The following is a 27,853-nucleotide window of genomic DNA, read 5'->3' as shown; positions in this document are numbered from 1 at the left end:
TCCAGCTGGTTTGCCTGATGAGAAGAAAGGAAAGTTTGCTTGGTTTAGTCACTCCACAGAAAGCCATGGTAATGTTCCACTGCGCTCTGTGTCCACACTGCATGTGTCTGTGTGTCCGTATATCTCTGTGCATTCTGGCCTATGAATCAAATTTGTGTTCTCCTGCTTGTGAGTGCCTGGCTTTGTCTGGTGCTTGTGCAGTGTCCTCCTCATGCACTCAGGATAACAAGCTGCTCTGCAAATCGATCTCGTGCCAATGTCTTCAGAATAGTTTTCTATTTGCAAACAAGCTCAAATATGGCTTGGAAGTGTTTTACCTCATCTTCCAAACTGACTTGTGAAATATCAGTATTTTGGTTTTACTCCTGCAGGGCTTACTCTGGACAAAAAAATTTAATTATGAATGTTGGTTTTTTTTTCTCATAGCTTACTTGACTGTTTCATGTATATCAGAACATGAATTCAGTTTCTTCCTTTATTTGTCTTTCCAAATAGACAAGAGTATTAAAACATCTGTCTTCATAAAGGAGTAGGCACCATTAGAGTACAATATTTCATAGTTCTGTCAAAAGTGCTAGAGAGTCTGAGTCTGGCCACATTTCATGTGGTCCTAAGAACACAGTACAAGAATTTTAGATTTCCCAGTAAGTGTGCTGGAGATATGTGAATTGTGGTGGGATGAAGGAAAGATAGCTCATTTTGAGGGACATTTCTACCATAATGCTTTCAAAGTAGTAACACAGAAAATTTTTGAAAGGGCCTTCTGATGTCTTTTTAGCCCCTGGAAGAAGACCATGGCCCCATGAGCCATCTGCCCAATTGAAATGCAGAACCCATTTGTTCTACATTGGCTCATTTTGCACCAATGACCCCCAAACAGACATATTATTGAGTTATATGTTTCTGCAGGCTGTTAGAAATCTCTCCAACAGCTAACAGCACATACCTCATCTGAGGTATGTATGCAACAGCTAATGCAGGTGATGTTCTGAAGTTCTACCAGGCTCCTGGGAGATCAGTTTAACTCCTCCATCATTCAGTCTTAAGTACAATTTTTTCCTCTTTTTTTTGTGTATTCCAAAAGGGGTGAAGAGGGGACAGGACACATATTGGATCCTATCCATTTTCCTACCTTTAAGATTATGTGTAAAGAGTGATTGGAGCTTATGCAGGAGCTGTGAGCAACTGAGGAAATTAAAATGGTATGGGTTGGAGGGATTTTTTTTGGTCTGTAGAAGCAAATAAAATCTTGAGGTTTGATAGCAACTAAAACCAGGTTCTTGAATCTAGATGAGAGAGGTTCACACCTAAGGTTGCTTTCATTTGATGTTTGTTCCATGGTACTTCTGTAAAAGCCTAGAAGATTCTGTCCAGTTCTTAGCTGAGAGAGTCAGTATAAAGCTGCACCAAAGTCCATGTTCATTAGCTCCTTTGTTGATAATATCTGAGTGGGGCAGAGAGTCTGAATTTCTCTCTGATACCTCTAGGTCCAGTTTCTAGGTGTAAGGTTGAATCACATTCATGGTTAGTAAATGACAGATGGGCCATCAGTATTCTTCATGTGGTATTTGTTATCAGGCTAACAGATGCTGTTTATCTGCATGCATCTCAATCCTGGTACCTTTTATTTGTATTCTAATAATTGCAGAAAAGATTGGGGAGGGCAGTGAGGTGATTGGGCTGCTGCAGGTAAAGAGGCATTTTTTTTAAATGTTCAACGGAATCAAACAAAAGCTTCTTGCTGGGTTTGTCAGGTTTTTTACTTTCCAGTGGTTCTCATTCACAAAATTTCCAGAAACTGACTCTGAAAGAAGGAGAGAAGCTGCTTCTTCCCTTTTCTTTAGCATTTGAGTAACTTGTATGTTCATGAAGTCTACCTGCCCAGCCTGCTCTGTACAGGGAGGCACTAGACTTGCTCAGCAAATTGTTTAATCCTCAGGAGCTGCAGCTGAGGGTCTTCTCATGAAGCCAGTTCCTTCAGTCATGCACTCATTAAGAGGTGTGCCAGGTTCTAATGGGCATCCCTCTCTTTTTCTTCCCTTTGACCCTTGCAGTGAGCATGCCCACCAGCGAGACCGAGTCCGTGAACACCGACAACGTCCCCGGAGCGGACATGGAAGGCGAGAACTGCGGCGCAAGGCTGGCGTGAGTACACCCAGCTCCTGTGTCAGGGCCTGGGTTGAACTGGGGGGGAAAGCCAGGCAAGTGTCAGGCTTTTCAAGGTGAAAAAAACCCACAGGGAGTGAAAGGAGAGGCTGAAGAAGATCTATCGATCCAGGTTCTTATCTTAATTGTGATGTAAACTCACTCTGGACATTGGTGAAGAACCTCTTGTTTTATGCAGATGTAAATAAGGGACAGAGTGCCCAGGATAAGCAGATCTGGTTTTGTATAATATCTAAAAGAGAAACTGGTGGGTAACAGTGTTCTTATTTTAAAATTCCTCGTTGGTTATAGACTTTCAAAACCAGTCTATGTAAACCGAAGAGTGGAAATGACCGGTCTATTTTAATTTTTCTAAAGATTCTTGTACACTTTACAGTGTTTTATAATAGAAATACATTGAGGGCAACTCCCATCCTGCAGACCGAATTACACCCTTTAAATGCTGGACAGAGTACTGTAGTGACAAAGAAATACAACAATTAGGGGGGATTAATGCCTCCTTGAAATTGCACCATTGTAATAAGTGGAGGCGATCAAGAATGTGTGAGATAGCAGTTAAGAAATGCCATAATATGGCAAAATAAAATAATAGTTTTAACCTCACAGAGAGCAAGTATAGGCAAGAGGAGTCCTTTATTCCCTTTTGCATTATTTAAACAAGAATGGACTTTATGCTGTGGGGCAATACGTTATTCCCTCCAAATTTCCTTGACACGTGAGCTAAACATATCAGTGCTAAAGCTTGTATCATGCTGGAGTATTTTGAGGCTCTGTCCTATCCCGGGAGCTGCCTTGAGCACTTGGATGTTGCTTGAATGGGCCAGATGGGATCCATCCTAGTGTGATGAGGGAGCTGGCAGAAGAACTCTCCAAGCCACTCTCCATCATTTATCTTCAGTCCTGGCTCACCAGGGAGGTCCCAGATTAATGGAATCTGGACAAAGTGACACCCATCCCTAAAAAGCTGAAAGGAGGATCCAGGAAACTACAGGATGGGGACAGAATGGCTGGACAGTGGCCAGGCAGGAAGGGACCTGGGGTTATGACTGACAGCAGCTGAACATGAGCCAGCAGTGTGCCCTGGTGGCCAGGAAGGCCAGTGGCACCTGACCTGGATCAGGAATGGTGTGGCACCTGGCCTGGATCAGGAATGCTGTGGCACCTGGCCTGGATCAGGAATGGTGTGGCCAGCAGGACCAGGGCAGTGATTCTTCCCCTGTACGTGGCACTGGTGAGGTGCACCTCGAGTGCTCTGCCCAGTCCTGGGCCCCTCAGTTCAGGAGGGATGTTGAGGTGCTGAGGCGAGTCCAGAGAAGGGCAGCAAGGCTGGTGAGGGGTCTGGAACACAAATTCCAGACAAGGAGCAGCTGAGGGAGCTGGGAGTGTTCAGCCTGAAGAGGAGGAGGCTCAGGGGAGACCTGAAAGGAGGGAGTAGCCAGGTGGGGGTCAGGCTTTTCTCCAAGGCAACAGCAACAGGAGAGGATGACACAGCCTTAAGCTGTGCCAGGGGAGGTTTAGTTTGGACATTGGGAAAAAGTTCTTCACAAAAAGGGTGATTGGACATTGGAATGGGCTGCCCAGGGAGCTGGTGGAGTCACCGTCCCGGGAGGTGATTGAAAAGGCTGGATGTGGCACTCAGTGCCATGGTCTGTCTGATTGACAAGGTGATGTTAGGCCACAGGTTGGACTTGATAATCTCAAAGATCTTTTCCATCCTAGTCAGTTCTGTGTTTTTTTCTGTGATCTGCCTTAAAAGATGTGGTATGTGGAATATATTGTAATTTCAATCTCTACTTTCCTTTAAGAGTCAGTCAGTGATTTACAAGCCCCCGGAGAAATTATTTGTGATTGCTTTCTTCTACCTGCCTGCTGTTGGGAACCTGCTGAATCTTTTAGTTTAGATTATAAACCCTTTCCTGCAGGAACCAGGCCAGATGTATGCACAGCACTGGGGCAGTTGTAGCCCTTTCTTTGGCACCCCACCAAGTTGCTTGTGCTCTTGGCACTATACAGGAAGCATCAGCTGGATCCACTCTGGAGAACCCCTTTATTCTGCAGCTATGGTTCACAGAACAGGTCAGGTTGGAAGGGACCACCCTGGCTCATCTGGTCCAGAGAAGCAGCCAAAGCTGACCCAAACCTTCACATCTCCAACAAATCCTTCCCTGTTTGTTAGTATGAGGTGGAGCAGCACATCCTTCCTTGTGGGAGCCTCCACAGCCTCAGTGTCAGAAAGTTGTCATCGTTTCTTTCCAGGAACCCCCTGGACTGGTTGTGCTTTGCTGTGTTGTTTCTTCAGAATGTCAGAGTAGTAAAGTCCCTTATACGTGTGGACACAGTGCCAAAAAGAATGGCAGCAGTTACTCTAAGGTTTCATGTATTTTTAATATTGCAGCTTGCATTCATTTAATGTTCTTAATCCCAAAGGATCCTAAAGCACTTTATGAACTGTAAATGCGGGGATTGCTTCCACAGCATTAGAGTTCAGCCACCTTCAGGGTAAAATGTGACAGGTGTTTAAAAACAACAGGCACAAGTGTTTAAGGGGTTGTATGAGGGATAACTTGTTTTGCACTGAAACTGCATTGGGAATTTTGGCAACCAGAACATAATTATCTTAGCTGGAATGTGGCCAGGAGGGCTGAAGTTAAACCCAACTCTAAACGTAATCATGGCTTAGAATGGAGTTTACTTAAAATAGCCCAGCGTGCTCACAGGAGAATGGCAGTACCCTGATTTGGCATTAAGAGAAGGGATGGCTAAGTCAAATATATTTTAGGGAAAAGGACATAGGAAAATTACAGGAAAACAGAGTTTTATTTCTTCTTCTCATGTTTTAAATGTTAAAACAGGGTCCAAAGTTTCAGCAGAGCAGGACATGTAAGATTCAGAGAGATAAACAGTTTCCTTGCCACTTTTCACTTCATCTGGAAATGGGTGATGGATAGTAGGCAAATTGAAATCTGTTAGTGAAAGGGTTTGTTTAGTCCTTACCAAGGACAGTTGAGAATCCTCAAGGCCTCCCTCAGATTGCTTTTCATCTTTAAGAGATGGATAGGCTCCTTCCTTCATAAAATGAATGGCTCTATCACTGATTATGAAATTCTGGAGTGAGATACAGATTTTGCCAATGCTGCCTGCTTTTGTAAAATGTTTGTTTCAAACTTGTGGATCTGCAAATTCCTTTATGTTATGGGCCAATTCAGACCTGCCTCTGATTCTGAGGCTTAGAATCCTTTCTGGTTTCTTTATTACCATATCGAACACGTAGGCAGACAAAGAAACCAGCTGTCATTGTTTCAAGAAATATTAAATACTCTTCTTTTGACTGAGTTCTCATTCAAACCCCCCATGGATCAATATTCCTTCTGGAATGTATAAAATGTAAGAAAGGATTTCTTTGAATGAGTGTGTTCTTTTATTGGAACCTAAGAATCAGAATTTGGCCCAGTGTTCAAGAACAGTGAAAATTCATGTGGGAAGTCAGTTGAGCTTTTAAAAAAATTCCTTATCAAGCACTAGATTTTGAGTACTAGTATTAATAATATACTAGCATATAGTCATGTCATCCTGATTTGCTCTAGCTGAAGATTTGGCCTGGATTTTTGAGCAGTCACCTCCTCTCTGTTAGCCAAGATTTTTGTTTGATTGTTGAGTTTCACCTGTTGCAGATGAGTCTCGGTGTTTTTACCAGCATTCCAAACTCACCCCGAGGCTCTGAGTCCCCATTGCTTTGCTATAAGAACACTCTTTCCCAGAGGGCAGAGGCTGCTCTGGGCAGGCTGCAACCAGACATGACTGAAGCAACGTGGGGCTTTCAAGTCAAAGGCAATATATTTATTTATTGACATCAGGCTGCCTAGGGCGTTTAACCACCCAGCACCACCACTACATTTATAGGCTGAGCTTGCTATCAAAATGCACTCGTGATAAAAGGAAAAAGATGCCCAGGAGACTGAAAGAAAATGCTTTTTCATTGAAGGCAACTTAGAATTACTCACTATTCTTTCTGTTCTTTTAAAATCTAGAGTTTAGAATTTAGAGTTTTGAAAGGCTGGGTCTGTGACTGACAGAAAGATGTGCTTGAGAAGCCAGGCTCAAATGTGCCTTTTGGAAAAGGAGAACTTCTCTGACAGCCTTTCTCAGCTCCACAGAGACATATGCTATGTGAGATCAGGAGAGTACCTCTCCAACACAAACTATTGCCTACTGATAAATTGTCTCAAAGAAGCTTTTATTTCTCTAGTATCCATGCTATAGAAACTGCCTCTATTAACTGTCCTGTCTGGAGAAATGCCAGCCTTCAAACCAGCAGGAATTTCAGGAGGAATCTAAGAATTTAAGAACTAATCTAAGAAATTTTGAATGATAACAAAACAAAGACCAACCAATTTAATTCATAATGATTTCTGCTGTAATTCTGCTGGCAATGGGAGTGCTGTGGCACAGCACAGTTTATTTCCTAAGGAAGTGCACTTTATCAGGCATCTGAATTTGAAAATGGTTTTGCAGGCTTCCACAGGACATTGAAAAGCATTCCACAACTTCCACAGTATATTATTCCTGTCATGGTATTGCCTTGTACTGGGCTGACATCTGCCCTGCAGTAGGAGCAGAACAGCTTTTATCCTCAAGGACAGCATTTGGGAGTGGAACTTATCTTCTTTTGATGTGTCACAGCTTTCATAACCTGTTGCCTCAGGGTACAAAGAGACACGTTTCCTCTGCAGCAGGCACCAGGGGGACAAACCCAGACCCAGGAGCAGTGGGGTTCTGTTTACAGGATATTCTTGCACCCAGAGCTTCCCAATAGCAAGTAATTTCCCTGAGCCTCTGGGGTTACTGCTGTGCAGGACTCAGATTCCTGAGGATAGACTATTGCTCATAATCAGGAGTAATCTGTTCTGTGCAGGGTGTCAGCATATATAATCTTCCAATACAAGCAGAATGTTAATTTTCTAATACAACCATACAGATCTGGAGTGCCACAATAGAGCTTGCTTTTATACATATGCATTAGCTAAAAAAAAGACCTTTGTGGAAGCTAATGCTCCACAGAGCCTCAATAGAAAAGTGAAGCACTTGAGCTCAAAGGGAAAGAGAGCTTAAAATTATCTGCTTTCACTGAAACAAAACCCACTTGGCATTTTCGCCTTAGCCAGGATTTCCATATGTACAGGGGACAGTTCAATTGCTTTTTCACCAAAGACAGTTCAAACAATAAAACAGGATAAACAAAAATGAAGAATTTACACTGGCTTTCCAACTGAAAACAGTGTGTCCTGGAAGTTTTATGAGCAATGGAAGGTTTCCCTGGCAGCTGAATGGTCAATGATTTTTCCCTTGGTGCTTTTTTGGCATGGAAATTAATTCCTGTGCAGTTCTTGCAACAATCAGCATAGCAGACAGTGGTAAAGGTAAAAGTTTTCTTGCAGGTTTGCTGTAGTTGTCACCGGTTTTCACCTTATGAGGAGATGGGCTCCTTGTGATGTGATGGAACCAAAGTTCCCATCACATCAGGAGCAGTGGGAAGAAAAGTCTGCCAAAAGCTCTGAAACCACTGCTGACTTCAGCAGGAAAACTCACAGGATCAACCTTATGTGTCAGTCTCAGATACTGCTCTCCAACTTACTACGAGCAAGGTGCTTTTGATATTCACAGTCAGCTCTAGGTGTCTAAAGGACACACATGTAGCATGCCCTTATGGAAGAGGAATTTCCTTCCTGCTTCAGATTCTGTGACACGCCTTTCCTGTGACTTGCCACAGGGAGAGCAAGATTATTTACTGAATGCTTAGATGCTGGCCTGTTTTCCCAGCCTGTAAGAAAGCCTGTTGAATAGCAAACCAACTCAATTTTATGTTAGACAGATCCAATTTTCTTAAGGCTATTCCGTAGATTAATTAATTGTGCCACCTTACCAGTTACTGCACGAATGCACCACATTGCACCAAAGCAGAATCCATGTCACACCAGGACTGCCCTCTCACAGTAACAAAATATGTAAGATATGGCCAGAGAAGCTCTTTGGATGTTCTCCAAAGTTGTATATAACCTAGAAGCTTAGTAAAGTCCCTTTCTGTGTTGCTGCTTTTCTGACAGCTTTTCCTGGTATCCAAAGGCTTTTAGGAGTCCTTATGAAGATATGGTTGCCTCTACAATATAAAAGTAGTTGTGACCACAGAGTTAGATAATGGTCATGTTTGATAATGTCCACACCCAGAAAACAACTGCAATGTGGCCTTTGTGTCATGCTTGGTGACCTACAAGATTTTTCCAGAACTGGAATGTTGTGTGAATGCTAGAATTGTCTGTTGTGTGTACAATTCCACAGAGCCCTCAATCCCTGTTACACAAAACTGTCGCATCCTTCACAAACACCTCCTCTGGTGTCCTCCATGAACAGGGAAATGAAGACTTTATCTCTCAGAATGTGGGATATCTCATTACATTTGAGTTGTGCTGATTATCCAGAGTTTATGTTGATAAAAAACCTTTAAATTTCACCATCTTATCTGTGTGCTGTACATAACAATGTAAGGTTGGAGGAGTTCTAGAGAATTTCAAAGATAGCTAGTCAAACAGAGATCTGAATTTTGTGTTTGTTTTTCTAAAAGACAAGCTGAGTTACATGGTTCCTGTGATAAAAGCACTCAGTAGTGATCTGAAGTGGTTTTCATTAGGCTCCTATACCATAACTTTAAACAAGAGTTTCTCAAGGCATTCCAGAGTTGGACACAATTGGAGTCACCCTCTTTTTCCCAACCACATAAACCTCCCAGGACACCAGAGATGCAAAGAGATCCATGTTTAAACTCAGCAGAGAATCTGCTCCACTCTGAACCCATTAAGTGCCAGCTTGGAGTGTCACAGACACTGTGGCAAGGCCCTATTTCCAGACTATTTGATGGCCCCTAGTGATGCCATAAAAGCATTTTTTTATATGACACTGGTAACCCAAGTTCTGAAAAAAAAGAAAAAAAATTAATCACACGAGTCATTTGAAAAACGTGTTTCAGATTCATGCATAATGTTTTCAGAAACATTTATCATACAGTTTATTTCCAAAATTCCATTTTGCTCTCTGATTCTACCTCTAAATATAAATCTAATCCTCCTTCCTTGTCCTCTTCCATATATATAGCACACCCACATGTGATAAAGCCTTCTGCCACAGCAGTAAGGCAAGGTGGAGGGAGGGGGATGAAGGCTGTAGGTAACCTGTGGGAGCACTGAATGCACTTGGCTGCTGTTCATAATGCTCCAAAGATATAATTATCACATGCATGATGAGTACTACACCTGCTGCATCTCTTTTGCTTAAATAAATAGAAGATTCCAGTGCTGCCTCACTGGGAAACCATTAACCAGAGAGGTCACCAGAGGATTTCACACTCCCTGTCCATCCCCTTCCATCTCTCTCTCTTGTTCTCTCTCTCTCCCCCTCTGTCCCTGCCAAGCTATTCCTATCAAAATCCTCACCACCTCCTTTCCAGTGCTCAGCTTTTTGCTTCGTTGTGATTTTTACATCTTTTCACTTCCCCTCTTTGAGCCCTCTTTCCTGTTGCCTGTAAATCTGCTCCATTACAGTTCGTAGGTAGTGATCCTCAAGCCAGAATTCCCAGTGAGAAGTAGGAATAGCTTTAACATTAAGGATGTGTTTTGTAGGTGCTTCACTTGGCATCCTTGTTAGAGCTTGCTTTGTCCCTGCAGCATAATTTAGCATTCTGCTCTGTCACTGCATTATTTCTTCCTTCTCAAGAGTCTTGCACGTGTCTGTAACCTCACTGCTGCCCAGTGTGTGGCCTAGACAGGCTGCCTGTGACACAGCAGGAATGATGTATTTGGATATTTGGTGCAAAGGCCTTTTTCTTTTTTTTTTTTTTTTTTGGCTCAGCTCATCTGCTGGTGAAAAGTTCCCCTGACTAAAATCTCTTCCAGATAAGGAACCTGACCTATCACTGATTACTTGTCAGAAACTGATGTCCTCAAGCAGGGACAGGACCATTGTGAAGGCTGCTACAGTAAGAAGTGTTAGATGCTTGGAGAATTACATTCTCCCTTCTCCACTAACAGTGAATCCAAAGTTAGGGCAGTGCAGTAAGACCTCTGCTGACTGCTGTCACCAGTGACCCACTTTCATTCATAGAGGGAACCTTAAGGAACGCTTCAACCCAGCAGAAATACTTTTTCCACAGTCATTCCCCAGAGTTTCATTTCTGCTGCTATTGGTGGTAAATTTTGCAGCTCCACAAGTCACCTCTGACTCACAGCATTTTATCCACATTTATTTCTCTCTGTGCACCACTGTGGATTCACCAAAAGACAGCCAAAGTGTTCAAAGGCCTTACAGGACATGTGTCAAGCACAACAAGGCAGTGGTTTAAAAACTGGGGCCTATTTCTAGCTTTGCCTGTGACTTCTCATAAAAGATTACTGAGATTATGTAGGTGAATAAATCCAAATGCATGGAATTAGATATTTAAACACATATATAGTGGGAATATGGCCAAATTTTCAGGAATGCTTAATTCTCAAAATTTCATTGATAGCAACAGAATCTATTATTGTACAGACTCATTTGAATGCAAACCGATTTACATAAATAACCAAGACCAATAAGTGTTTATATCTAAGTTTGAAAATATTTGCCATGCACTTTTTTTCCTTCAATTACTGAAAAAAGCATTATTTTCACCATTATTGTTTCATAATGTGTGTATACATCCTGAAGTGACAGGTGATTTATGAAAGCAACAAGTCTGTCTGTATAAAGTCATACAATTTTTATTATAAGAAAAAAAAAATAGTGACAAAAAAAAAATTCATACTTGAGAAATAGATATGGTAGCAGTTGTAGAGTTCACTGATATTTATAAGTGGTAGAATGCCCCCATGGCGTGACTTCTGCTTCATGAGTCCCACCAAAACACAGGATTTGGTTATTGGGGAATTCTGGCCGTGCCCAGTGCCTACAGTGACTTACAACAGATGCAAGGGGAAAACAGCATGGATTAAAAAATGCATTGAGCTTAACTTTGTTTCTTTCTATTGTATTTTCACAAAAGCCTGGGAGGTGTGGTACAGCTTCAGAGACTCTAATGACAATTCTTGTCTTTCAGGCATCGGATCTCAAAATCAAAATTTAGGTAAGTAAAACTGACTTTTGCTTTTCCTTCTTTCTACCATTTTTGCTCTTTTCTGAAGTTGTTTAAACCAGCATTGCTGGGATGCAGTGCTGATTCTAGGAGATCCCGCTAAATATGTCAGATTTTAGTCATAATTTTTTTCTTAGTGTCACACTGAAATAAGGCACAGGGACTACTGACTACTGAAATACCTATCTATGTTACCTTTGTATCTCAAACCATAAAATACAAAACCAGAAATAAAAACCCAGTTCAACCACATAATTATACTACATCCATCAACATCAGCCCTGTCTGCTCAAGGCTCTCTTTGTTGAACTTCTCTGCTTTGCTTGATTGTAAAGATTTCAACTGATGAAGCTGGCATCTTGTGAAATTCTCCCATTCAGCCTGGGACATGAACTTCTCTGGTGGTGTTTGGTTTTCTGTTGACTTAGAGCTTTTGGAAAAGTGAGCCAGTCCTAACATGGCTATTTCTGGGGTTTCACTGGAGAGGCTGACTGAACTCATGGAACTTGGTTGTTAAGGTCCATTTCTACTGCCTCCATAACCCTGAATTCAGAGTCAGGTTTATAAAATACTAAATGAATTTTCAGAATAACTGGAGCGAGTGTGTTCTCACCGCAGGCTCCCAGCCGGGTAATAATTAGCATTGACTCCATGATTGCAGAAGGCTGATCAATTGCTTTATTATATCATCTTCTACTATATTATCCTAGAATAAATATATTCTAATATATAAAATTAATAATTAATTTTATAATAAAAAATAAAATCCTATTATTAATAAAATCCTATTATTAAGAAACTCAGTAACCCTCACAGCCCATCCAACACCGCTTTGACCTAATTGGTCAATCAATCCAAACACCATCCAGTGTCCAATTAAGAAACCACCCTTTGGTAAACAAATCTCCATGACACATTCCACATGGGCACAATAGCAGGTGCAACAAGTGGAGATAAGAATTGTTTATCATTCTTTTCTCTGATTTTCTCACAGCCTTCCCCGGGAAAATGCCTGGGGAAGTCTGTGCCTGCTCTCTGTGGCCAGAGAGCTGCTGCCACAGTGTGTAGCTGAGTCCTTCTACTTACCTAAGGAGCAATGAGTGATGTCAGTTTGGGAAGCACATACGTGACATCCCCATGTAAAGAATGTAGGTGTAAGCACAGAAAACACCACGCATTGCACGTGCACGCACATTTGTGCAAAAGTACGGAGAAAAGCGTGTGAGATTGCAAAGAGTTTAATGACAACATTAATGTCTAAGTGTGGTGCCCACTTTGGAAGTTGGGAAGATTATTTCTTGCCCCAAATCCACTGCAAAACACCCAATGTACCTGTTTGTGATAGACTAGGTGCCTTTGTAAGTTGCACAGGTGAAACACCCTAGATTTGACCACCTGTTAAAATGTTGTTGCAAGATCCTTGTTCACATTGTGTTTACATGGTCTGGCTTTAGTTCCTGTAGATGAGAACCCTGATCTCAAGCATGGCTATAATTTGCCACTGAAAATTATACAAAGGGCAAGAGTAGCCAAGAAAAGTTCTTTCTCCTGTAACATCGTGTATGTGTGTGTCACTTCAGACACACACACATATGTATGTAGTATCTATATAAAACTATTAGATTTATTATACAGTGGCAAGTGTTGCCTGGAAACTGGTTGCTATGCAAGTTAAATTCTGAAGAGTAGGAGGTGTGTAATTAGCTTTAAATATCTTCTGTGGTTAGTAATTACCCTGAGAAATCAGTGACACAAGGGGATGTGTTCATGGAAGGCAAACTTTAAAAACTCTCTTGATTAGCAAATGGTACCCTTAGTTCCAGGCATGAAGGTGAGATGCTGAAGTCCCCTAAGTTGGGGATTTTTTTCAGAACTAGCCCTTGTATTGGGCTTACTCCTGAATGTTGCTGAATGCTGGAAATGTTCTTTGGATTTTGTTTGACCTCACCTCTCCAAAGACTTAATCCTTCAGCTCCATGTGATAGAGAATCTATTGACCGTCCTGAGGCTGGGAAAGGTGCCGTTGCAGGCCACAAGAATCAAGTACAAGGAGAATATTTATTTTTGTGGCAACTGAGCTAAAAAATCTCTTGAGGTTTCTGCAGTGGATGTCTTAGTCAGATTAAGGTTTTGCTTGAAGCTCTTGCAAATTGGTTTAGGACAAACTTTATTCCTATATCTATAGGAAGGATGTTCACAAGTGTCGACTCAGATGAGAGAGTGTTTCTCAGGGTGAACTTGAGTTACTCCCCACCATTCTTGAACAATAAATCAAGACTAGAGTCTCCCTTAACAGAGAGCTGCAATAGCCTAAAGATCCCTCTCTGAAAAGAACTTTCCCTTCTTCAATTTTTCAAGTCGCTACTGGCGCCGATGGAATCGATTCTGCAGAAGGAAGTGCCGTGCTGCTGTGAAGTCCAATGTTTTCTATTGGCTGGTGATCTTCCTCGTGTTTCTCAACACCCTCACCATTGCCTCTGAGCACTACAACCAGCCAGACTGGCTCACGGAGGTCCAAGGTGAGGAGGAGCTGCTGGTTCTGTTTATTATGGAGGGTGTCGAAAAGGGGAGCTGAGAGAAGAGCTGATGCATTAAACCACACAGTGTAAAAGGAGCGTGCACAGCTCCAAGCACTTCTGTGTCTGTGGAGGGCCCTAAAGAATACAATAAACTTATCTGCCTGAGGTGGGAGAAGTTATAGAAAAGATGTAAAAACCTCCTTTCCAGCCAAAGTAGTGTTCCATTGGGTGTAAGTGAAATCGGAAGCTTATGCTAAATTTATATTTGCAGCAACTGGATTCCCAGTTTATGGATAGCTACTGGGAACCCCACGTTGTCCAAGGTTTCCCCTGAAATGGCATTTATGATAAATTCTAATTATTAGGGAGGTGATGAAGAGTGATTTGTAACGTTCTTCTGTCTGCAGAACAACTGAATTCTCTCTGGAGGTGAGAGCAGCTGAAAAGGCTTAATTAAGCAACAGTAGGTAGCACAGCAGCTCTCCTATTCCCACTCTCCTCTGCAGATGACGGGTGTGAAGGCAGGTTGTGCATGGGAAGGCGTGTCCCTGCCATTGGAGGTTGTGTAATACATTGCAGCTGTATGTGCAGTACATGAGAATTGCTGTAACCCTCTTGCTGAAGCGTTTCTGTGAATGAGATGCCCACGCTTTTCGAGTTAATTCTTTGGCCCAAGCTATACAAAGTTAACTTTTCAGGCTGATCCTCAAAACGCTTTCTCTTAGAAGCAAGGGCCGATGATGAGTTGTGATGATCTTTTGACTAAGTTTCCTTAATCTGTTTCTTTTTGCTTTTCATGAGACACTGCCAACAAGGTGCTGCTAGCTCTTTTCACGGCAGAGATGCTGCTGAAGATGTACAGCCTTGGTCTCCAGGCCTACTTTGTGTCCCTGTTCAACCGCTTTGACTGTTTCATTGTGTGTGGAGGCATCCTGGAAACCATCCTGGTGGAGACAAAGATCATGTCACCGCTGGGCATTTCCGTTTTGAGATGTGTGAGGCTCCTAAGAATATTTAAAATCACAAGGTACTTTATTTCTTCTTTGGGGCTGGAGGAGGGCTGCTGCTCGATGCACAACATGTATGGGTACAAGTCACTCACAAGTCACTCACATCCCTGTTTACTTTCACTTTTTCTACCACTAATTAGGTAGTGAGAGTGCTGCAATGCTAGATTAACAGTCCTCATCTTCTGAAGTCTGTAACAGGCTGGGGAGGGCTGTACAGACTGGACATCTATCCCCAGTGAGAGTGGTGAGGAGTCTGGCACAGGCAGCTGGAGACACCTGATACCACGTAAAGTGTTAAACTGAAATCTGGAATAATGTGAACTGACCTCAGGCTCTTACAGTTCTCTGCAAAAGAGAAAGAAAACCAAACCAGCAGATAGCCTTGTGACCTCCTCTGATGCTTTTTGATGACAGAGAGGAGCCTGAAAGGCTTTGAGCCAAAACAGCATTTGACTGAGGAGCCCATGCCAGCTCCAGTAGACTCAACAGTGACCTGAGCAGGAGATTGTGTCAATACCAGCAGCTACAGGCAAAGGATGTTGCCAGCTATTCCCCTTCCAAGGAGTCCATCATGAAGCAGCAACTTTATGAAGAAACCAGACCTTTTCCATCTTCCAATATGTCCTCTTTTCCCTTTTTACTCTTTCCCCTCTCCCTCTGCATAAAAGCTCAATAGTATCTATTAAACAGTCACTGCTTGCCGAGCCAGGTACCTCCAAAACACCAGCTTGGTTTGGCAGGGCTTTTTCAGCTTGAGGGGAGTTTGTAGGAGAGATCAGCTCCAAACTTACCCAGAGCTCTTGCTACAAATCTATCCAAGCACTTGCCCCAAGCAGCACAAAGTTTGCCTTTTCCCATGTGGGCACCAGCCAGCACCTCACAAGAAGCTTGACTGAGGTGGTGAAAGAGTTCTTTTTCTGCCTGCTCAGCCATGAATATGTCCCTATAATTCCTGTAACATCCCCCCACCACCACCACCAGAGGAAATTTCTGACAAATTTGAGACAGAAAACACAGCACATGAGAAAAACAAGTCCAAAGCTGGAAGATAGATAAGACGGCTGAGAGGCAGAAAAAAAAAAAAAAAACACAACAGACTTGGAATTGTGCATCATACAAAATTTGCCCTTAAAGCTTCTGGGGCTCAGATCTCTGGCAGGATGGATGGATCTCAGGGTCAGATGGCAAAGACAGAAAATTGGTTCACAGTCTCAGAGAGAGAGGCCAAAGCAAGCCTACAACTATTTCAAAAGGGGGGCAGGGAAGTGATCTGTTTGGATGTGTGATCATAGGAGAGGGGAAAACCTTCCAGAGGGGAACGTTCCCCCCCAGAGAGGGGAAACAGGAGTTTCCAGCAAGAAAGGCATCTTTGCTCTTTCAGAAATAGTGGGGATCTCTGGTGTGGGGATTGTTTTTGCTGGATCTATCCATTACCAAGTCCCAGGCCTGGTTTCTGAGGAAAGCAGTAGCTGTTTCAGGCACTGGGTAATCAGATACACCCAGGGCAACATACCAATAGCTATAAAAGCATGAGCTTCAGCATAGCATCCTGGAGAGGTCATTGTTTTTTCAAGACATGTCTCCACTCCTACACGAAATATATAAGCTAGCTAAGAGAATTCTCTAATAGAAAGGCAAACACTGAGAGAATATCATTAATGCTTTAGAAAGCCTGAGCTGGTGGAGTACTCACCTATTCCTAAAGCTTCTGGCAGAAATGTGATGATGGAACCAATCAGCAGTGGGACTGGTTACATTTGCCTTCACTCTGCAGCACAATTAAAATACAATTTTTCCTGGAAAAAGTGTTACCTGGAATATGTCTCCTGCAATTTGTGCATGGGTCTGTGTGTAAAGCACAGAGCTAAGGAAGGACTCATGATGCATAATGTATTAATCAGATTTTTCTTTCTTTCTTTCCTGTTCCTAAAATATTGACAAGTAGGCTGCAGTAGTTTCAGATTTATATCTTTTGTAATTATTCATAATTTTCTTCATAATTCTTCACTCTGTGGGTGACGTTCACCCTCAGGTGGAAGACCCTAACACAAGCCTTCAAAACAGTATTTTGGGCTCACTCATGCCTTACTGCAGGACAGAATACTTTGGCATTAAAGCCAAACTTTTGCCTTCTCCAGTAAATTACACATTTTTCACTCAGCTCTAAGTACAATGAGGATTTTTTAATGACACTATCAGCCCCGGTGGAATACCCCACCTGAGTACAATGATAATTCAGAGAGATACAAGACTGGAAAGCTGGGAGGGGCAGGAGGAATTACAGAGTCATGTTTTATACCAAGCATACATTCGTGTGCATATGGGGACATACAGTGGAAGTGAGAATAGTGATAATCTAGGGTATTAAAAAGGTACAAAGCAGGAACATTACTCTGGTAAGACTATATCAGAAGGTAGACTATTTTTTATATATTTACATTGATTTTCCATGGTAAACACCATGCACAAACAAATTCTGGATCATCAAGATGATACAATTCTACAAGAAACACAAATATAGCTCCATAATAGAATAGGAACAAATAAAGATACCATCAGATGAACAATGCATCATTTTAGAAACATAATTTAGAATTTCAAGACCATACATTTCTTCCAAAATTATAAATACATTAGACAAGCAGACAATGTAATCTGCTTTATTCTCCCTAATTTTTAAAGTGCTGTGCAGAACATCTCACTTTGTTATGAGAAGACAGATTATTTTCTCATTATGAATAAGCTTTTACTGCTTTATATGTGTTATAGTCCTTTGTATTTAAAAAATAAATAATATAATTTGTGACAGCATACAGAAAATTGATGTTTTATACCTAATCCTGCCACTAGGTAAGTCACTGTTATTTGTAGGGAGGAGAGAAAGGGTGCCCCATTTTTTTGTACCTTCTGTCAAAAATCACTGTCAAAGTGGTTTTATATTGGATGAACAGGGTGGGCAGCTTTCCAATAATGACTCTGCCAGCTGTTGCTGCTGTTTTAAGCCCTGCATCTGTGATTGCCAGAGATGTGATCATAAAGCTACAGGGGAAGGCAATGGAGAGAGAGGGGAGGGAAGAGAGTAGAACAGGGTAAGCTCTAATCCAGTTCTGCAGTTGGCTGCTGTGTGAGGTGCTGAACAAACCACTTGACTTCTCTGCATCATTCCTCCTTTGAAACAGGGATCACACTCACATCCTGCTCACCTGGGGGTTTGCAGATCCTCGTTCACTGGCACCCTGGGATCTGCAGTGGGGGCTGTTCAGAGGCACAGCCATTTCCCCATAAATCTGGGGCAGCAGCACTGCTTTCTCTCATACTTCCCACTAAAAGCTGCCTGGTCCAAACCCTCCTATTCCGTCCAGCATCCAGTGCTGATTTTTCCTTTGTAGTAAGGTGATAACCAGAGAGGATGAAGCAGTGGGACCCTTCTTCTTTGTCTGGGCTTCAACCATTGCTGACATGAAACCCTTGTGTTTCACTGAGTAATCCCAGATCTCTCTTTGAGGGAGTTCATGTTAGTTCTGTAACCACCAAATGGGATGGATGTTAACCTCAGATCAGGCTTCTAGGACCTGAGATAAGACTATTGTTATTTTCACATCCTAATCAGTCAAGCATTTCTTAGCCTCTCCTTTTTCCTTTTTCTCCTTCTTTTTTTTTTCTTTTTTTTTTCCCTGATTGGTTTATTTACTTTTCTAGTGGTACTGTACTTCTAGCTAGCAGTAGTACACAGATAAAACAGCACTAATCTTACCACCAGGCCATCTCAGTTAATTGCTTGAAGCTCAATACTTATATAAGAATCTGAATGCCAGGTATTGAGCCATTTGTAAGAAATGCAGAGCTGATAGAAGTCTGCACAGTTGTGAGTTGAGATAGCAAAGCCTTTAAGCTTAAACTGAGTCACTGGGACTGTTCAGATGTGTAACAACTTCACTGCTTCTTAAGGGCACAGCTAGGAAGACTGAGAAAATGTGTGTCCTGGCTGACATTGGAGGACTTGGAGATATCCTGGAGCCCATCAACCTCTGCTTTAAGCATGCTGAATTCATTTGACTTTCATCAGAATGAATTTTTCCCTTCTCCTGTGTCACTTTCCCATCTTTCCAAAGTGTGAAAGTGTGTGAGCTGTGAGCATAACTGCAAACACAGGGAGCTGTTACATTGCACATTCCGTGTGGATATTTGGTGGCACTGAGCCCACAGCTTCCATGCCCTTACCTTTGCTCTGTAGTTTTTCATTGCTCATCTCTTTAATTGCAGTTAAACTTTAAAGCATCCTAGTTTTCTCTGAAGTGCTGAAGCTGAGCTGGAGGGAAAACATCACAGCTCTCTTTGAAGCTCAGTCCTTGGAGATGAACCTGCTGCTGAACTTGAGAGGACACGGTGATGTCCCTCTGCAGATCAGATTGCTAATCCTCCTGAAGTGATTGGGCTGCTCAGGCAGCCCTGCCTTCCCCAGGACAAGAAAAGTATTCTTTTTAGATCAACATTTTAAAAATATTAATTTAACTAGGATTTTAAGAACCCTTGTCTCTAATGAGGATGTATACTACCTTCAGAAAAAAAATGATGAGTTGAAGGATAAGGCTTCCACAAAAGAGCCAGAGCACCAATCTGCCATCCTTTTTACCTGGAACTTTTGTCTTCAGGGAAAGTAGGGTTAGAAATGCAGAGTCCTCTGAGTAAAGAAATGTTCAAAGTTGTGGGCCCTGGGAGAAGGGACTAGAGGGCCTTGGTGGACTCTCAAAGCTTGGTGGCAGGCCAGGCAGAAGGAAGAGCAAAGGCAAACATTGCTGGCTTGCTGACCTGTGAAAGCTGTTGAGGCTTTGCTAATGACGTGCATCAAAATGAGGAGACTGGAGGATGAGAGCTAATCTTCAGCCCAGTCTGACAGCTCTGCCAGCCTCAAAGCACAAAAGAGAATTGCTCATGACCAGCTAAGCAGTAGGTTAGGAGTGACTGAGCAGATGCAAGACCAGAGTGGAAGTTGCTTCATGGGTGATGTGGTGAATTCTTTAGAATTTTTTTTTCTAAAGCCTCTTCCCAGCTTGTGACTACTCTGCAGGCTGGCAAAGAATGCAAACTTATATGCTGCAGCAAAGATGCTGCTGGCATCTCTCTGAACCCTAAACTGGAACCACAAGGGCAAGAGGATCCTCTCCCTGCATCATACATGAGTCTGAACTGGGCACAAGCCTGAATACACTGGCAGAAAAGGTCTTAACCATCCTGTCTCTTGAATTTGAAAGCCATTTGAAAATGTTCTGCAGCCTGTTTGAATAGGTAGAGTAGGTTTGAAAACAAAAAAAAAAAAACAAGTGATGTTGTGGTCTTCCAAATAAATGTAGATCTGGAGTTTGCTTTAGGGTCCTTGTAAAAGGAGCATTGATACCTTTCTCATTCCTCCCAGTCCCAGAGAGCTCAGCAACCTCTCTGTGAGTGAGCCCAAGCACACACTCACACACTCCAAATTTTGGGCAAGTTTGTATTTGCATCCAAACAGTTTCCCCATCTGTTCTTGCTAGTTATTACAGGCCATTCTCTGGAGTGAGGTATTCTGGCTGCCACAACATCTGTGAGTGTTGTAATGAGGTTGGTTAGAATGTAACTCACTGAAGCAGCAAGAACTAATCACTGTATATTGATATAAGATGTGCAGAGCCTTAGATGGAGAGTGCTGTAATGATCTTCTGGGTGTGTGTGTGTGGAGGGAGTGGGGGGTGGAGGGAATTGTGTATGTACACATGTGGTAGTAAAATTACTCATTAGCTGCAGTAGGTCTCGTTATCTTAGGGAGGCACATCAATGATTCACTGCTTAACAGGGTGTTTGGAAATGCCTGCTCTGCACAGAAGGCACAGAACCAATATCCTGTGCAGTCCATGAGCACCTGTCTCGAACCAAAGGAATTTTAACTGCTCCTGTTTTCTCTCCCAGATATTGGAACTCCCTGAGTAACCTTGTGGCTTCACTCCTGAATTCAGTCCGCTCCATTGCTTCCCTGTTGCTGCTTCTCTTCCTCTTCATCATCATCTTCTCACTCCTGGGCATGCAGCTCTTTGGGGGCAAGTTTAACTTTGATGAGATGCAGACCAGGAGGAGTACATTTGACAACTTCCCTCAGTCCCTCCTGACTGTGTTTCAGGTAAGGGCACGAGTGGTCCCTGGGGGCCAACACGTTGCATTTTCATGGGGCAGGATGGGTCCTGCAGCCTGGCAGGCCCCACGATGGGGCTGGACCCTAAGAGCTCCAGGAGGAGGGTGCCTGGTTGTGCCCCAGCACGGGGTATTCCCTCCCAAAGTAGGAACAAAGATAAAACTGTGTGTTGCAAGGCTACGGAGTCTTGGCAGGGCAGGACAAGAGAAGAGCCATTGCCAAGTCCCAGGGCAGCACTTGCTGCCAAAGCCCAGCCCTGCTGCTGTCCTCCCTGCTCTGGGGAGCAAATAGCTGCTCACAGAAGAAATCCCCTGGGCCTTTAAGCCCTCTGCAGCTTTGGGAGTGACCCACCAAGAGCCTCAGGCTCATGATTTCACTGACAGGAGGAGAAGGGCAGTGGCCTGGAGGGCTGTGCTGAGGGCAGTGCTAAAGGCTGTGCAGCCTGTCTGGAACAACAGTCCCGTGGGAGGGAAAGGCTTGGAGCAAGGGGACACTTGAATGGATTTGTCTAGGAGAGCCATTGCCTTCAGCCATCATCTTCAAGAACACACTCTTTGGGGCTTTTTCACACTTTGAGCACAGGCCTTCTTTGCATTTTCTTTGTTCTGTGGTTTGTTTTATTTTAACGTTCTAGATGGACACTGCCAGTCTCCATCAGCTCCATCCTGGGGGAGGGGGTGTTCTCTAGGACAGTGGGTATCTTTGTGTTAATGGGGTTTTCAAATTCTCTGTGTGGTCTAACACTGTATCCCTTATTGGTGGGAATGTGTCATTTAGATCCTGACTGGGGAGGACTGGAATTCGGTGATGTATGATGGGATCATGGCTTATGGCGGCCCCTCTTTTCCAGGAATGTTGGTCTGTATTTACTTCATCATCCTCTTCATCTGTGGAAACTGTATCCTTTGATGCTACTCTTTTCTGCAAGAGGGGATGAATTAAAACCGCTATTTACTTTGATGTGTCAGAAAATAGTGAATTTCACACCTCACATTTTTGCCTTTTCCTTAGGTCTGAATTTTAGTGTTACACTGCCAAAAGTTTAAAAAGTTCATTTTGTTTCAGCTGGTGCTAAGGCATATAAACAGTTGTAAGAGCCAGCTATGTGCCAGTTCCACATGCTAGTTTTTATTTAGTATCTTTACATGTTTAGTGTTTTTATTTTTCATTCCCCTTAATTCTCTCACAGGTTTTTCTTTCCTGCCTTCTCCACAAACTATTCTCTGGGTGTTCCTACTGTACTTACTGCATTTTTTTTTTTTTACTTTAATGGCTTTTTTAGTAATATATTCCATGTGCTTCCATCCAAGCCTTATGTGGAATAAAAATATGTATAATCTGCAATATGCTATATACAAATGCTGTAGCAGGAGTAACATATGTTTGACATAATTGATTTATGTGAGATCATGTATTAATTGATGTATAAACTAACAGGACCTGTGTTCCATTTCAGTCCCTGCAATCTGTGTGTTCTTCAAACAGAAAATTTTGTGCTCTGTTATCTTCCAGCCTATGCTGGTCTTGAGTAACTTCAGTTCTGTCTGGCTTTGAGGTGAAATGAGGGCACTGTACTCACCCCAGGAGGCAGAAAGCACATTGCAGGATTGTGCTGTGAGTGTCTCTTCACAGGAATTTGCATGTAACACAGAGCTGCCACTCTGTTCCCTATCTCAGTTTGCTCCAAATTTGTCCGTGTTTGGTTTCTGCTTCCCTAATAAATGGCCCTCTTGTGTCAGAGGTGACATTTCCTTTTTTACTGATGCTTCTATAAAGCCACCTTATAGACTCAGCCCAGCTCTTCTGGCCTGTGCCCATAATTCAGATCTCTCAAACCCTGTTATTTGACATTTTGGTTGACCTGCATGCCCTCACTTCAAAGTGAGGTGGTGCAATTCCACTTATCTGAAGGTCAAGGTAGGCAATCTGGCTGACAGATTAAAAAAAAGCTACAACTTGGATCCCCTTGTGAAAATGTGAGCCAACTCTACAGTGCTGGCTGACTTTGGAGCCTTTAGACCTTGGAGCCCAGGGAGGGGGGGATGTCTGTGTTCCCAGACTAAGCCTTGAACCAGGGTTTGCTTAAAAGTCATCATGGTATAATAAGACTTACACTCAAGAAATGTATAAAACAACCTTATGGTCAGATTTGTAACACGAGATCTGAGCACTGACTGGTAAGAGAAGAAAACAGTTGTGATTCCTTGCCCTTCAGCTACATGGGCATGACTGGCCATGCATGGACTCTCTGCTAGGAGATGGCAGAGTTGTCAGCTCAACCCTTCACTGTCCAGACTAAATTAACCTCAGGAATGCTCATCAGAGTACTATGCTTGCTGTCCATAAAATCCACTCGTGCAACCTAAAGTGTCAAAAGATGCAGAGCATCCCATACTCCTCTTATGTTCAGTGGGATTCTCTGCACCAAGGGAGACGCTCTTGGGAAACTGGAAACTAAAATGTAAATCTGTAAATCTATCTGCTGTTTTACATCAGCCATTCTGTTGTGAAATTTTGAAAACCCACAAAGTGTGTTATCTGTGTGGAAGGAAGGTGTAGGTTTGTGCATGATGGATATGCAGTTGTGTGAAATGGAAGTTTGGAAAATCCAAGAGATCTGATGACAGGTTGCTAAAAATTTTCAATTAAGAAACCTTTGGTGTAATCTTTTCCTGCAGTTTTCAAAGCCTGTTTTCTTTAAGTAGCACACAAACAGATATCCTGCTGAATGTATTTTTGGCCATTGCTGTGGACAACCTTGCTGATGCTGAGAGTTTAACATCTGCACAGAAAGAGGAGGAAGAGGAAAAAGAAAGGAAAAAGCTAGCTAGGTAAATCCATTTGCATACACCTATCTGCACGCATTCCTGTGATTACACACAGCATGGAGATACATATATATGAATATGATGCCTATGCATACATGTGTGTATATGTAATATATATAACTTGTCTGTATGTGTATAGATTATACATATGGTTCATGTAATTATATTTGGAGTTATGTATATATAAATTTTTATGAAAAGGAATTCCAACTGTAAGACAGGCAAATGTCTTACCTAGGAAATCCCCCCAGTTGCAGGGGTGTGAGCAGAGGAAAGGAAGTCTGGGTTACTGATGAGTTTTCAGAGCATCAGCAGAGAATGAGTATGAAATGGTGTCAACTCCATTTGAATCTCCCTACTATCTTCTGATTGCTTTGGGCCATGAGGAATATTTTCTGTCATTCCCACAATGAGATTTAGCAGCTTCTTTTTCTTTTGATGCCACATGCTGTTCTTCTCTTGCCAGCTCTTTTAGTGCTTCTGCAGACACTTAAGGGGCACAAGCTGGATGAGGAGCTCCTCTGTCATTCCCAGCTGCCAACAGCAGGGAAGCCTCTCCTTATTCCTCCTGTTCACTGTCTTCCAGGCTGCTTGGAGGGGATCTCTTGTGCAGCTCTTTCTGCTTCATCCTGCATGCAGCTCAGCAGATTTCCCTCTCTCCAGGGGCACAGGGAGGGGCAAAACATTTGTAGGCAATGTAGTTGGAAGTTCACAAGATATGGGTTGAAATGGTCCATGCCTTTGTCATTGGGTGAACAAAGGGATCTCAGCTGACAGACCTAAAATATGCATTTTCACAAACACACACACAAACACATGCCATTGAGAAAACTACAAAATAAGAGGTACCACATAAAAATAGATCAGATCCTGGTATGGAAGCTGAACTCAGAATGGAGATGCCAGCCAGTTGATTGTTCTCATGGTGTGTGCTGTACTACGTGAAGTTCCTGAAAGGGAAGCAGCTTTCCACCTTTGTAACTCTGGTTTTTATCTTGTAAAATTGCTAGGACCGCTAGTCCCGAAAAGAAACAGGAGATGGAAAAAACAGCTGTGGAGGAAGAGACAAAGGAGGAGAAAATTGAGCTGAAATCGATCACTGCTGATGGAGAGTCCCCACCTGCTACCAAGGTAAGGTCTGCTGGCAGCCAGCACTCTGTGCAGTGATGGCATGAACAGCTTGGGTTTCTAAGGGAATGAAAACTGTCTGCCTTGTCTGACAAAGGCTTTGATGCTTCTCCTTCCATTTCTGTCAGATCAACGTGGATGATTATCAGCCCAATGAAAATGAAGAAAAGAGCCCTTATCCCACAACAGAAGCACCAGGTACACATCTCCCTCCTTGTATGCCTCACTCGACAGCTGCTAAGCTCCAGCTGCTGATGTACACAAAGCCAAATTGTGGTAGCAGGTCTGCTGGAAATGCTTTTGTGATGGGACACGATGGTGTCCTTGCATGTGTGTGGACTGGGCCCTTTGAAGTCCCTATACTGATCAGTCATATTTGATTTGGCCCCCTGTAAAGCTCTTTGTTGGAAAATACAGAGCTGTACAGAGAATCAATTCATTTAAAAACCTCCCTGTTTGAAAATATACACGTGACAGTGTTTTCAGTGTCCTTTTTCAGTACTCAGTGGTCAGAGTGTCACAACAGACAGTCATGAAAGGGAAAGTGCTGAATGCCTTTTTGCACTGTTTTCTAATCAAACAATGTGACACAGCATAACTCTAAAGGCATAAGATCTCAGCCTAGAAGTGTAAGAAACAAGCTGTAGCATTAGTTAGGCTGGTTTTCAAGCCAGGAGGGCCTAATTAACTTCATTCTCAGATACTTGAAAGATTGGCTGAAAAAATCTCAGAACTTTAAGCAGTGTTCAAGAGACCCCAAATGGGGGACGGGATTGGAGCTGGTCAGTTCAACTTCCATTCTTGGAAAAGTGCCAGAACAAAGGATTAAACAAACTATAAGACCACAAGATAAGGAGATGATCAGCAGCCAACACAATTTGCCAAGACCAGATCAGATCAAGCTACCCTTATTTTCTTCTGAAAGGGGCTGAAAACACTTGTAGGCAGGAGAAAAGAACTAGGTGTCATATTCTTTAACTTTGCTAAGGCTTCTGACCATCTCTTACAGTGTTCTCATAAGCTGACTAGAAAAATATGGTCTAGATGATGGTGAGGGAAATGATCAGACCCTTGATGGGGAGAGTAGTGGTAGCCCAAGTGAGTTTGTACAAGCCAAAAGCCTGTCTGGAGTTCAGCTCAGTTCATTGTTAATGACCTGAATGATGGAAGAGGCAATATGCTTATTACATTTGTAGATGACATGAAGCTAGGAAGGACAAGAAGCGTGCTGGAGGGCAGCATTAGAATTCAAAGAGCTCCCGAGGTCCTGGATAAATGGTCTAAATAAAATTGAAAGTGCCAGGCTCTACGCATAGACAGGAATAAACAATTCACAAAGAAAGGATCTTAGGTGACAGCTAGTTAGGTAACAGTCCTTGAGAAAAGGATCTGAATCTTATGACCACAAGCTCAACAGATGTCAGCATAAAATTTTCTACAGATAGGAGGAGAATTATCTCCATTATGAAGCAACAGATTTAATAAGATTCACAGCATTTAGAATATTCTAATGGTGAGGCTGTAAAAGTTCACAGAGGTGGTTGTGGAAGCCCAGCATCACTGAATGTTGTTAAGGACAGGGCAGAAAAATGTCTCCCAGAAAAAGCTTAGATATAGTAATTAATTGAACCTGGCTTGGCAGAGGCATTTTTGTGATCCTTCCCTGCCCTGCTCTTCTGTGTTTCTGTGATTATGTAACAGGCTATAAAACACTTTCTCTTCTATTCCATGATTCCTAATAAATAAATGTCTGATAACAGGTTGATTTGATAGGATAAAAAAGAACACAAGAGTTCATTCTGAGTAGATGGACAAGAGCTTCAGACAAGCAAAATGGAAAACTGTTCATTGCCTTTGATTTTCAGTACAAGAAGTCCTCACATATGCTGTACTTGTATTCTTCCATATTTATAGCAAATTTATCAGGAGTAGAGTGTGGTTCTAACTCTGAGTAATACTATTTTAACACTGCCTGAGGCAGGTCACTCTGGATTTCATCTTTCCATCACCTCTGTAGGCCCAGGAACTTACTGGACACACATCCCCAGTTGCTAAAAGGGTTTGTGGGAGTCTTTAGTAAGAAGCACAAATTAAAACAGCTTGATACAGTTTTGTTTCTGTTTCTCAGCTGGCTTGGATTTGCAGGAAATTACATTTTTTCAAGTGAAATAACAGTCATCTGAATGTCAATTTTAAGTCTAATGCTAAAAGAATTGGGGCTTATTTACTTTCTGTAGACAGCTTAGAAAGAGGAGCTTATAAATGGAAGATACAGCAAAACACTACATCTACTTTTTTTTTGTCATGCATAGAATGAGAGTGCAGAAAATCAAGTGAAAACATTTTTAATGCCTGCCTCAGGGTGTCAATCCCTGTCTTAACATACTTTTGAACACAACCTAAAATTTGAATGGTTTATCAGTTTTTCTCCTGTCTCCTATTAGAAATGCAAAGGGCCACCATCTTGCTCACTTGCCATTGTATGGCCTCAATGCCATTTCTAAACAGACCTGTTCCCTGAGTTATTTATCAATTCTTTGTGAAGACTGAAGATTCTGTGTTCAGAAACCATTTGAACTGGTCACTTCATTTGTTTTTCCTAACAACATAAGTCCTTTCCTAACCTACCTTGCTCATTCTCTGATTTGTTTCTGCTCCTTAAACCAGTTTTTAACCTCTTCTGACTCCGTTTGCTGCGCAGTGTTGCTCCTCAGCCCCAGAAGAGTTGCAGCTCCTCTGGTCACCTGGCCTCTTTTTCGGAAGGGCAGACGAGTTCTCCCAGAGATTTGTGTACACTAGAAGGATTATTATGATGATATGTTTATTACAGGAAGACAGGGAGCTAGCCTTGCAGTCTAGTACAGAAATAGACAAAGAATTCGGAA

At 42.4% G+C, this 27,853-nt stretch overlaps 1 protein-coding gene across 2 annotated transcripts in view; it reads left to right on the top strand.

Annotated features, from left to right (window-relative positions):
* Positions 1–27,853, top strand: part of CACNA1C (calcium voltage-gated channel subunit alpha1 C) — a 455,730-nt gene that overhangs the window by 336,160 nt on the left and 91,717 nt on the right. For both annotated transcript variants that reach the window (XM_053978340.1, XM_053978341.1), the window contains exons 10-18: positions 2,055–2,145; positions 11,288–11,314; positions 13,682–13,842; positions 14,644–14,869; positions 20,793–21,000; positions 21,790–21,910; positions 23,729–23,843; positions 24,851–24,971; positions 25,097–25,166. In XM_053978340.1, the coding sequence (XP_053834315.1) occupies positions 2,055–2,145; positions 11,288–11,314; positions 13,682–13,842; positions 14,644–14,869; positions 20,793–21,000; positions 21,790–21,910; positions 23,729–23,843; positions 24,851–24,971; positions 25,097–25,166 (1,140 nt within the window). The remainder of the gene's footprint in view (positions 1–2,054; positions 2,146–11,287; positions 11,315–13,681; positions 13,843–14,643; positions 14,870–20,792; positions 21,001–21,789; positions 21,911–23,728; positions 23,844–24,850; positions 24,972–25,096; positions 25,167–27,853) is intronic.

The sequence above is a fragment of the Vidua macroura genome, chromosome 5, assembly GCF_024509145.1.
Source record: "Vidua macroura isolate BioBank_ID:100142 chromosome 5, ASM2450914v1, whole genome shotgun sequence".
Classification (NCBI taxonomy): Eukaryota; Metazoa; Chordata; class Aves; order Passeriformes; family Viduidae; genus Vidua; species Vidua macroura.
This window is presented reverse-complemented; position numbering and strand designations above follow the sequence as displayed.